This window comes from Osmia lignaria, chromosome 1, assembly GCF_051020975.1.
Source record: "Osmia lignaria lignaria isolate PbOS001 chromosome 1, iyOsmLign1, whole genome shotgun sequence".
Taxonomy (NCBI): domain Eukaryota; kingdom Metazoa; phylum Arthropoda; class Insecta; order Hymenoptera; family Megachilidae; genus Osmia; species Osmia lignaria.
The window spans coordinates 11,234,589-11,247,235 of NC_135032.1; the positions used below are offsets into that span (position 1 = coordinate 11,234,589).

General features: G+C 34.9%; 2 protein-coding genes across 16 annotated transcripts in view; one reads left to right on the top strand and one right to left on the bottom strand.

Moving 5' to 3' along the window:
* The window catches only part of Fas1 (fasciclin 1 Fas1 domain-containing), a 215,207-nt gene that overhangs the window by 157,646 nt on the left and 44,914 nt on the right, over positions 1-12,647 (top strand). For all 4 annotated transcript variants that reach the window (XM_034328174.2, XM_076688194.1, XM_076688167.1 and 1 more), the window contains exons 3-5: positions 195-385; positions 10,848-10,978; positions 12,292-12,388. In XM_034328174.2, coding sequence (XP_034184065.2) covers positions 195-385; positions 10,848-10,978; positions 12,292-12,388 — 419 coding nt within the window. The remainder of the gene's footprint in view (positions 1-194; positions 386-10,847; positions 10,979-12,291; positions 12,389-12,647) is intronic.
* The window catches only part of LOC143305350 (uncharacterized), a 100,534-nt gene continuing 88,267 nt past the window's right edge, over positions 381-12,647 (bottom strand). For 4 of the 12 annotated variants that reach the window (XR_013062259.1, XM_076688640.1, XM_076688492.1 and 1 more), the window contains 3 exons: positions 7,768-7,869; positions 6,051-6,129; positions 5,691-5,753 (listed from right to left, as the gene is read on the bottom strand). Coding sequence is in view for 10 of the 12 variants with exons in the window: in XM_076688640.1 (XP_076544755.1) it covers positions 6,072-6,129; positions 7,768-7,869 (160 nt within the window). In the remaining 2 variants the exon portion in view is untranslated. Of the gene's footprint in view, positions 1,391-1,470; positions 1,616-5,673; positions 5,754-6,050; positions 6,130-7,767; positions 7,870-12,647 lie in introns of those variants that run through there. The other 8 variants (XM_076688561.1, XM_076688542.1, XM_076688568.1 and 5 more) reach the window with 5 other exon arrangements.

A 12,647-nucleotide genomic window follows, 5' to 3' on the forward strand; every position in this document is an offset into this window, starting at 1 on the left:
ACTTATGGGTGGTTAGAATAATAAATATTAAAATGTTTAAATTTTTAAACTTCTAAATTTCCAAATTCCTAAGTTTCCAAATTCCTAAGTTCCTAAATATCTAAATTTCTTAAATTAAGAAATTAAATTTCAAAATTAAACTTAACCCAATATTAATAAATAAAAAATGAAAAGATTTTCTTCTCTGTTTTCAGCAAACTTCCCAAAGACAATCGAGAACCTAGGAGACTCAATCTCATCAGAGCTTGAGGGTAATCCACCCTTATGGGTCACCAGGAGATCAGGCACACACGGCGAGGACGTTTACATAAATAACGCAAAGATCATCGTAGAACGAAGCAATTTTCAATCGAAGGTTACAGTCGGTGGCGATGTGAAAACTCAGGTGAGTGTTAATTCGCAAATTTGATTCAGGTGGCCTTGATTAAATGAACGAAAAACGACAGTAAATCTCTCTGGGGACTCTAATGAATTTCACTTGGTTCGTTCAGTGGTCGCGGTTAATTTAATAGCAAATTACCTTTTTACGAGCTTAATCTCCCTAGCAATTACGTACTGCTTTGCGTGAACACGACTTCCGGTGTTCCAAACGTGATTTCCTGGAAAATGTGCTTAAGAAGTTCATACGATATACTTATACACCTCGTACTCCTCTTTTAACGAGATTTTAATGCTGTGCAGTTCGTTGCATTGATGGATATTGATAAACTTATCGAACGTGCTTCTTTTTATCAGAAAAAGATTTTTCTTATCTATAAGGGCTCTAAACTGAAAATTGGAAATTTAAAAAATGGAAAATATCTGAAAAATATTAAATTATTGTATGTTAAATGACTGATTTTGAAATGTACAAATACCTATTGTATTTTATTACATTAAATAAAGCTTAAAATTGATTAAAAATAATTGTTTGTTAATATTTATAGCTCCTTGAAATTTTGCTACTGCAAAATACCTGTTGTATTACATCAAATTAAAGCCTAAAATTTATTAAAAATCTTTTGAGCTGAAAATTCGAAAAAATTTAATTAAGAAGCAAGAGCAATGGAATAAACATTTTTAATACCATTTCACCCTTTTTTGTGTTCTCAATGTGTTCAACATCCTCATCGCTTTTCCAGACGAACGTGGACCTCGTTTCAATTCGCCAAACGAATCCTTTAATCTTTCAGCAAGTATCATCATTGATGAAAATCGCGGAGCGGAGCCAATCTTCGGCTAATCTCTTCAACGCTCTCGTTCGTAGATCAATCTTCCTATCTTTCCTCTCGTTCTTCTTTCCCTCTGCCCGTCTCTTGTTCCGCCTCGCGCCGGTATTAGAGAAACTTTTCTCATCCACTTAACGGAGAAGTTCTATCGCGGCCGATACTTCCTACTTGTTCGTACAGCACTAGAGTATCGGATCATAATTAATGTAGACAAAAGTGGGCTAATCGAATAACTTTTTACATTCCGATTCGCTGAACTCACCGAAACTACGTTTTCTCGATCAAGCTGAACCCGAAACTTTCTTTCCCGTTCGACTGATTAACTCGTTTCGATATGTGCATCTCTTTTTTTATTCAGTCACGTTTCAGATGTTGTTACAGCGATAAAGATCGACTTGTGTAATAATCTGCAACAATTTACACTGATAAATATTCTATAATAATTTTGAAAATTACAACCCTTCCTCTTTTAATTCTCTCATCGCAACCTAAGGGTGTATTTACCCCCCTAGAATTACATATTTGCTATAACTCAAGTATTTTTTGGATTTCCAAGTGAGAAATAATTTTTATTAATTATGGTGGAGAAAATTCTAAATTTTTAATTAGAATTCAATAATAAAATAAAATAAATTTTAATTTCATCATAACTCAATAACTTAATAGAATAATAATTAATAAATAATTTTCTATTCCAAAGAACCTATTATAATAATATTACACCCTTGTTGTCCTCTCTATTTAAAAAACGAAAAAAGAGGTTGAAATTGGGTTGGATTAAATTCGCAGAAATGAAACGAGCATCAACATGGAAGGCTAGGAATATTAAGGGGATACAGCAGTTAACGGGCTACCAGCAGACAGCGTTGGAATCGTATAAAAATATTTTCCGGCTTATTTAAACCGCCTGGCAGTTACGTTCTCGCGTTTCAACGGAAGTATATCCTCGGAGGAACACGAGATCAACGCGGCGGCTACGTAATAACTGACATAGTCCCGGCACCGTTAACGTTTACGATCTCGTTGCGAACTACATCACACGCCGGACGATTCCCGGCGAAAAAATACTCCGAGGAAATTCCTGCAGGCTTCGTTATTCAACGGGGGAGAATCCCGGGATAAACGGGCCGTGTCGGAGAAGAAACGATAGTACGGGACGGGAGATTATCCATGAATCTAAAAATCCACCGGAGAAACGGTGCACTAATTTCACGAGGCGATAGTAGAAAACGGGTAATGAAAAAACTGATGGTCAGGGATGAAACGATTGATTAACTAAATGTCTATCATTATTTTCACGAATAAAGTTGAGATAAATGGTAATAAATTTAGAAGAAATAAATAAACATACGAGAACACCCCAGTACACTATAATATGAATTATTAAATATATTGAAAATTAATTTTTAATTACGATATAAAATTAGAACATTGTAATCTTCCTCATTTTTTTCAATTAAATATTTTTAATTTTGTTAAACGCTCTATATTTTCTTCTCATGAATGTCCATCCAAAGATGTCGTCAAACGAGGAATTTCACGATAAACCACACACGAGGGTGGAAAAAAAGTATCTTGAGGCATAGGTAACGTCGAGGTCGGAAAGCCGTGGAGGTTTTTAATCTGGAAAGCTCGCGGGCTTTTGAACTCATTAAATGCTGCTGGAACGCGTTTCCTCCACGTGCTGCCTCGGGCAGCGAACCATTCGACCTCGTCCCTGTTTCTTAACAATTTAAAGAAATTCCAGTCCGAATAACTGCACCGACCCATTAGCCACGAATCGCCAAAAGAGTTACGGTTAATGGAGAGAAAAAATGGTAGGAGGGAAGACGAACGGGTTGAAAGGGTAGCAGGGTTGAAAGCGACTCGACCGTCCAAGGGTAAATTGAAAATCAGTCAGTGATGAGGGTGAATACTTGCTGGATAGTTTCCTGACGAAACTGCGTGTGAAGATTCGATCGAATACGTTCGATCAATAGAATTTTATTCGAACCATCTTCGAGGTGTGATATGCTTCGAAGGGTACATTGGATCGCGTTTGATATCGATGATGAGGAGGAAAGATAATTGGGTGCTAAAACTTGCAGGGGTCACTAAACTCTAAATACTAAACTCTGGACTTTGAACTTTCAACATTGGAGTTTGAATTTGAACTCTGGGTTTTGGATTCTGGAATTTGGAGTTTAGGTTCTGGATTTTGGACTCCAAAGTTTTAGTTTTGGATATTGAATTAAAGGTTCTTCATTGATTTTATTCAAGTATTACCTGAATAACATTTCTTTGTAAAAGAAAGATTGATATATTTTTTATAGTATAATTGATAAATAGATTTCAACGAATCCTAATTTTACTCTCCATGCAACGTGTTTGTTGATCTGAAAAACGTGTTGTTCCCCTCGAATTTTATACCGAATAAAATGTATTTTGCTTCCCGTTGAATTTTAATCACTATGAGAATTATTACACGCTTGGTTATTGTTTGAATTTCGAAAGCCCCGTTCTGATGCAGAAATATGATTCACAGCAAGCGTTCGTCCTTGTTTTTTTACTCCTATAAAAGCCATTCTAATTTCCGTATGCAAATAAAGTGATAAAACGTTGTTCGAATGGAAGGCTAAAATGCGACGATATTATCGAATGAAATAACAAGTATTGAAAACTGACCTCGAGTGCAAATGGGGGATTAATAATTCCCTTAGAAAATATTTGATTAAGTGAAATCAAATGAGGCAAAGGGTGAGAAATGTCCTTTTTGCTATAAGTTAAAATCGTTTTTATTCAGCCTATTTTTGCAATGAATGATGAATACTAATATCAGCTTTGTAATAAATTCATGATCCTATTTAAATGATAATTATATTATCATAATATTCTTTATCCGATTTTAAAATTTATAGTATTTTTCTTTAAATAAATTTAAAAAATTCTATTTTCTTATTATTGTTACTAACATAATTCAAAAATATATACTTTTTTAATTTAAAAAATTATAGAATGAAGGGTTGAAATAAATTTGAAATTACCATTAGCTGAAAATTGAACATGTCTCCAGCATTTCAATTTAAATTTATGATCAATCTGTATTCATTACATTGCTCGAATAGAATAAATGTTTAGTCAAAAGACGAAGGAAACGTCAACGATAGACAATGTTCCTTTTTAAAAGGATATTTCTGTCGGAAGGGAAATTCAACTTTCAGCTCGATCCAGTATAATCGAATACAAAATGTGGTTGTCTGTGCCGGGCTAATACGTTGTATGGGAATAATGCTCACATATCCGCTTTCAATTCGATAGATATGTAAAATATATGCCGTATTTGCGTAAAATGAATACGAAACGCTGGGAATATTTCATCGTTAAATCGATTGAGTATTACTACGAGTTACGAGCACCAGACAATTTAAAGCTTCCTTGCTATTGTTGGGCGAAAAATCAGAATAATTCAATGTCCTATGAAAGGATAGAATACAGGGGTTTTCAATTTTTTTTAATTTCATAAATTAAATATCATTGATTTTGTGGAAAATAATATTTAAAATTAAAAATTTAATATTGTTAATTATTTCAAAAGAAAAGATAAAATAAAATTCAATAAAGAAATATGCGATTAGTAATAGACATGCATAAAGATATTTCAACAGGAGCAGTTTATCATAAATTAATCAACGAGAAATTAAATCTTACGATTACTGGAACACTGAAAGGGACGCGCGTCGCGACGGCTGGCGTCTCGGAGGCTGGTTTTCGCGGTCGCGCAGCTAGTTCCCTTCATGGCGCAATTTCCTTTTACGAGACACTCCGGCAGCCTGTAGAGAAACTTCTCCCAGGAGGCCGTGAATGCTATGGGACAAGAAGGGAAAAGTATCAAGGAAGTTGGCTTCGCGGTAACTCGATTTGGAACGAAATAAAGCCGAGATTTTCCTGGCGTAAATGCCGCCAGCCGAATCTGTCCTGAGCCGGTAGACAAAACAGGGTCGCGTTACGGCTTGTTAAAAAATGCACGCCGCTACGGGACTGAAGAAGCGAGTTTCCAACAGCATGCTGGCGGGAAGAAAAAAGGAGAAGCACGAGGGTGCACGAGCGTACTGGGAAACCAAGAAGTCAGTAATAGATGAAAGAGAAATGGCTGAACATGTGGGGAAGGAAAACGAGCGCGATAGTCGGTCTGATAAAATAAAAATGACGCCAGCTCCTAAGGGGTGAATATCGCTCACCCCTCTGTGGCTCCGTTCGATGAATCTTCGAGTGACATAAGGGTGGGCATTCGTGCGAAATTATTAGTTTCTCTATTTAGGGAAAAGCTTTGTAAATAATTTATTTTTCTGTAATTTTTAAGTTGTAAAAATTCAAAATCTAAATAAATTTTCCAAAAATTAATTAAAATTTTTCCATACCTGAAATTAATTATATGTTTATTTTATGATAATATTATGTTTCTAAAATAAAAGTCTTAATACAGTACCTGCTGCTTGTGACACCGTTCAGTATGTGAGGGTTAATAACGTCCCATATAAACCCCATAAACGTAGCAATCCGATTTTTCTAATAAAGAATAAAAGAGGTCAGTCGGTCTGATTTTAATCTCGCGTAAGATCGTTGCTCATCAAAAGGGGAGGAAGAAAAGGAGATGGGAAACGGCGCCATGGTGTCTGGACGCCACACCCTAACCACCCTAGGATCGCTTACAGCACCGACATACGGGACCGAGAAGAACTTTATAGTAATCGAGCGGAATTGAATGTGCACTTTATGTTCTCAATTCGCGCGTCTATATCTCGTCATGAGTTTTGCACGTGTTCGATTGACAGAGGTGAATTAAAAAGCTTTCGTACTACTTACTTGTATCACTTACTCCTGGCCTTATTCGTATTTCGGTACGGTTTCGGAAGTGGAACAGCGAATGAATTTCCGGTGTGACCTGAAAAGAAATATATGTTAGAAAAATAAATAAAAAGAAGAATAGCAAAATTTTATATGAAATTATTACGTTGATCTGTAAAAATTTAGAATTAAAGTAAATTGAATGAGAAAAGGATATTATTTTTTTGTAAAAATGAATTTAAATTTATTTCCTTTTTTAGGAAAATATGGAGGTAGTTAAATTAAGAAGCAAATGACAAAGACACCGGAAACCACTATAAAATTCCAGCCCACTAACTTAGAATTCGTTAATTTACGGGTCCTCCAGGAACCAGCGGGAACACAATTAATTACGAATAGCCATAACGAACCATTCGCCTGTTTTTATTAATGGCCGCACTCGAGGGTGTAAACGTGACTTTGGCCCCAAGACGGTGGCCAGAATGGGCTGAACTTCGAATTAACGACCTCTTGGAGAAATGCTTTGACTTTTTCTCTTATGTTTCATTATTTGTAAAAAAGGAAAACAATTCTAGGAATTGTAGTTCTTTCTGAAAAATTGGGTATTTTTTAATTTTCAAATTTTTATTGAAAATCATCTAGAGACAACAATATATAGAATAATTATTTTATGAGTGTCACTAATATATTTATTCTCCAAAAATGTTAAATTTATTAATAATCAAATATGTAATTAGATAATTAATCGTTTGGAAATTGGATTCAATAATATGATATTAATTTACAATAATATTCGTGTGACTTTAACAGTAATAATATTTTGTGAATACCAACTGTTCATCGAAATTATTGGTAGTTATAATTTAGCTTCATGAGATCTATTAGCGTTCTAATTTTGAAATTGTTTCTGTCCGTAACAAACCCACCGGTGTGGTTAATTTCGCTCAGTGATTTCATCGAGTTTGATATAATTCTATAAACTTGTTGCTCTAATTAATTTTATTTCACTTTGATAATGCATGCAATTTAGGAGTCGAAGAATTGAATAATTTTACAAAATATTTTGAGTGGCAATGATTATAAAAATAAATAGATCTTGCAGTATCAATATTTTAAAATAAACAAAATTCTATTTCCATTAAACCTCTCATCCTATTATAATGACCCTTCGAAAAAAGAGAAAATGGCCAAGCATTTGGTTCGAGTTCCCATTGTAATTCAATCTCCCGGTTCCTTTTACCCTCGTGAGAAATTCACCCTCTAACTCATCTTTACGTTATCTCCCTTCCTCAGAAACTTTATATTCCCGTCGAAAATATCAGGATAAAAGAGTAAACAAGCAAGGAACGCGACGACACATTTTTATCGTGTCTTTAATTTTACAGTGGTTCTGTGTCGAGCCATTTCTTAACCGCGCCGAGTGAAATAGCAGCGTCTCCCTTAAAAGACGTATACCCTCGTTGTCCAAAGAAATTCACCCTGAAGACGCGTCGTGCTTCGGGTACGAGTACTCTGGTACACGTAAACGATTCCCGTGTAAAATTCAGTGGAAAGAATATAACCTGTTCCGGCTAAAATGGCACCGAAGAAGGATCTATCTTTCAGAATATATTCCATTTGTAATAACATAATTTGAAAAATGCTATAACTTTAATATTCGCAACATTTCAAATTCGCCACCCTGTATGACCAAATTGATCCCTCTAATAAAAATGGACCCTAATACGGAAGTCACCGTCTTCCTCTGATATTTTTGTCTAATATTGTTAGGATCCCGCTATCAAGCGATCGAGGATTCGTTCCAAGGCTTCGATTTCCTCCCCCAATGACTCGTGTCCTGCAAGCAAGATAAATGGCCGTCAAAGAAACAGAGGAAGTTTGTTCGTCCCCCGATTGCAGGAAAGCGAAACGATTCATTTCTAGGAAGCCACTCTAGCATACAAACGCGAATCGATCTTTTTTTTTTTCCCTTCGTTCTCATCCTGCCACTGTTGAATCCTCCTCTCGCACCGTGTCCTCGCTGAATAAATGGAATGCTCTCTTCCACCCCTCTTCGTTTGCTGTGTCTTTTTCATTTTCTTTGTTATCATACACAATCTCTCTAGCCTTCTTTTCTTTATTGAACACCGATGCGTAGCTTTTCGCATGCCCCGGGAAAGGAAAGGAAAATGTTTCGACGCAGAACGGTTTATAAACTGCAATCGGCATGTTCTCGTTTTGCTTTCGCGATTTACTGCCACCGTTCCTTTGTGTATCTTCCGTGTACCGATGCATTCGGTAGCTTACCTTATATAGCTCGATTTAGAGAAATAAATATAGGGAAAAAGAAGAAAGAAAGCGGTTGAGCACGAGGAAATTCGATTGGTTTCGATGAAAGTTTCATTTATCGGTTGGGAGGCTAACTTCACGGAGGAAACAAGAATATGGCCATTTTAGCCATAGCAATTTTTGTCTGTTTTATTAAATTTAATATTCTAATAGTGGAGATAAATCAAGCGGTTGGTTGCAAAAATCATCTCGAACAATTAAAATAATATTTCAAATAAATGATATTTGGCGAAACAGTAAATATTAAAGTACATAAAAATGGAGTAAATTGGAAGTGCTGGAATGAAAAATTGTGAAAAACCTCCAAAGCTTTGTTTCATTGTCAATTTTCAACAAAATAAAAAAAAGCTATATTGAAAAGGAATGACTTTTTGTATCAAAAACTTGTTTGTCTGTTTTATAAAATCCAAAATGGTCGAATTGTAAATACCACCCCTATATATATATCTACATATGAACAGACGTTTTAAAAAAATTGTATCTCGCACAAATATTGATATTTTCCAACAGAAATTTAATTTATAGATAAGAGAAATAGACAATTAGGAGCCACCCCCTTCCCAGTCTAATTTTTCAAAACTTAATATTCCTGAATCAAAAAAACAACCAATTTTTAATATTCTCTCATTAGAATACCTTTAATTGCAATAAGAGAACACAATTTCCTATTTCCTATTATAAATTCCCTCCTGAAGAAATAATTCTCTGTCTAAAATCATTTGCCTGGTAGAATGCACGCTTGTACCGGAGCCATTCACAGTCCACCATTCTTCTGTTCCTATCGTCGCGTACGTCGACCTCGTAAGAGAACAAAACGGCGTTATCGAGCAGAAGAAGAATCCTCGTCGAGATAAAAGAAAGGATCACGGTGATCGTGAAGAAAAGCGGATAAATAGCGGTGGGACGTTCGAGTCGCGTACTGCTGGATAGTAAATGGCAATGCACCTTTTCCAATGAGGGTGGAAGAGCCGTGGAGTGGGAATGCATCCCGGTGCACGTTGTGTTCCACCGGTATCCGACTCGACACCCATGAAATAGTTGCGTTTCTCGCCGCAGAATAAATACCCGGACCAAGTTCCTTCGTGTCCGTTTTTCCTCTTGTCTTCGCTTAATCTTCTTCTTCCATCGTTTCGTGTCCCCGTTTGCTCAGCTACGTCGTTTGTCTTACTGTATCTTTGCCACGAGCACCATCGTCACGCTTGTATCGCTCGCTTTGCGATTTCTTCGGATCACCAAGAGTCTGTTTAAAGCGAACGTACATGTTGAAACTCGATTCCAGAGAATTTTTTCCCGAAAAAAAGGGAGGATCTTCACTTAACCATGTATTATAATTAAACATGCAATAATCTTCTGGTATTCTTACAATTTTCTTATAATATTAATAAATATGATTTCTCTTTTAATTTGGATGTAACGTTGTATCGATTACTGTGGTGCTAATTTATTTTACCTAAGAGCAATAGTTAAGGTGTTAAGTTTCCACTGCTCTGAATAGAATTATTAGACACATAGGTATTAGAAGCTGCAAGTTTAATAAGCGTTTCTTACACATTTTATGGGTTTAATATGAATTTGCAGACCTGGTTTTTTCATTACCTTCGGTTCATTAGAAATTTAATTAAAAAATTTGTAGCTTTCCTTGATGCTTCTTGGAAGAAAATGCTTTGCTCTATCGCCTAGTGTAGTTGGACTTCCTTTCTAGATCCCTACTTTTTAAATTAAATTAAAAAATATTTACAAAAATTGGCGTGTTTTTGTAGCTGACATAAATTATTGTTTAAAATTAAACGAATTTTATGATTTTCTTTTCATAAGAATGAATTTTTTTCTATTTTTCATCAAACATTAATATGACGTTAATTATTGACTAATTAAATACCACACCTAATTAGACAGCAAAATGATCCTAAGTAAATATGAGCTAAAATTAATAGCTTTGTTCTTGATTAATCAATAATGAACGGCGTTATTAATCGAAGAAGATTGAAATTGGCTCAGAACGATAAATTCATTTATCCAATAAATTAGCTTTTATCCATTGGACGAGTTTATTTTTCAAAGTAAACTGAGTAAATGATATCGTATATCAAAGTTCCGTCCGAAAATTCGCGTGTCAATTGTCGGGTCACGCGAGAAATTGCAATGGAAATTTAAGCGTACTCCATGGAGAACCGAAAAATCTGATCCATATGAACTGCAAATCGAGTCATTTGATACCGTACGACTGATCCTCTCATAAACACGCATTTTCAATATCGATTGTAGGATGAAATGGAGAAACTTCGCGTATTATTACGTTATTTATTGTTATATGAAAAAAGTGCTGGTTAAAAGTTTTCTATGTATGTTCAGGGAATTTCGGTTATAGAATCTCCTGTGTTGAATATAGAAATAATTCAATAATAGTGATGAAAATATCATGAAATTAATAAAAATAGAAAATGGTACCCTAGAAACGCTAACACATATTATTTTTTTCTGTTTCAGGTTTTGCATATAATAAACGAGGTGCTCGAACCTGTACGTGTAAATTCTGCAGAAATGCCAATTTATAATCCAAATGCTTTCGAATTTCTAAATCAGAGCGAAAATCTCGACTTGGGTGTGCATCGTGTTCGGTAAGTAATAATTAATACATTTTTTCTTGCATTATTAAAAATAGAAATTAATTCTATAAAATTCATCGACAAAATGTTTTGCCCTGGAATATTCACTAGCAATATTATCTTTGTGTGAAATTAAAAAAAAAAAAATAAAAGTGCCCTTAATAACAAACGCAGCTATTTCAAATAATAAAATAATGTTTGAGTTCGCAGTCACATTATTTTTCATTTTCCATTGTTAGAATTTTTATTTTTCATTACCAAGAAGTCGTTTTTCATTGTTATCTTGCAACAATTGAAATATGACCATGGACAGTCAGGTTTTAATTGAACTTTATTAGAAGCCATCGTTAAAGCTCGTGTTATTGTTTTCCAGTAATGAATATTCTATAACAAAGTTTTATGAAATGATTTTTCAGTACGTTTCATTAACAACAATATTATTATCTCGTATCAGAAACAAAGAATGAATATTAAAAAATACATAATAAATTTTCGATTATTATTCCTAATGAAAAATTGTTAATGACTCTAATTATTATATTTTAAATAAATATAATATACATTTACCTATCGTTACCAAGTAAAATAAATTATTTCTATACAAATTTCCAATAATTCTCACTTGAAATATATTCAATACTGAACAGCAACTTCTTATTTATCGTTTCTTATTACTTCGACTTATTAAAAACAATTTTTGCCTCGTTCTCGTTTCTTACGCGTCAACTTTCAGAGTAAAACACAGCCACGAAATCCGTTCAAATTCGCTGGAAGATGTAGATGGAAGCAAGTTTCTTAGTTGTTTCTTAAGTAACTTCGATGCTCACTTTGTCAAGTCTTTATCGATATTTAAAAGCAGGACCGGCGTGGAGCTTGCCATCCGAGCAAGTAAAACTTGAGTGAATTAGCTTCGCCCTTCCGAAACTTCTTTAAGCTTCGCTGCATTTCATTTACCGTTCGCACCTGTACACAGTCCCCTCCCCCCTTTGTTTCTGCAACGTGAAACACGAACACCCGACAGAACTTTCTCAATATACCCCTTTCACAATTTTTCTGATAGAACGTTTCCTGCTTCTCCCCTCTATATTCATTTCTCTTCTTACTCTCCGTAAATTTATCAATTTTCAATTTGTTAGAAACGAGTAAAGTTGGAACGAATAACAGTGAATCAGAAAGAAAAGTTTCAATACTAATTTCTAACAATCTAGATCTGCTGATTATTTACAATAGTCATTTTTTTTGAAATGGTGTCATTGTACTATGAGATTTGCCGTATGGTCAAGACATTCCAACCAATTAACGAGTGCAATTCTTTTTTTTTGTAGCACCTTCCGACAGCGGATCGTCAAGGAGAAGAAGGAAGAAGTCTTCAAGGCAGACGGACGTTACACTTTTCTCATCCCCGTTGAGGAGGGTTTCAAGGTAAGCTCCTTAGCGATCCTCCCTTATCGATCATCCCGAAAGGATCTTAATATCCTCTGTTGCAAAGCCCTTGAAAGATTCAGAAACTAGCAACTCGTCATGAGAAGTGACAAATTCTGATCGATTACGTTTAAGATGGACTGAAAATTACCAATTATTTTCATCCAAAAATTGGAAATACATTTTTAACAAAAATCAACCAGCGGTTTCCTAGAATTTTCCATCCAGGATATCGGATAACGCATTCGTAGCTTGATTG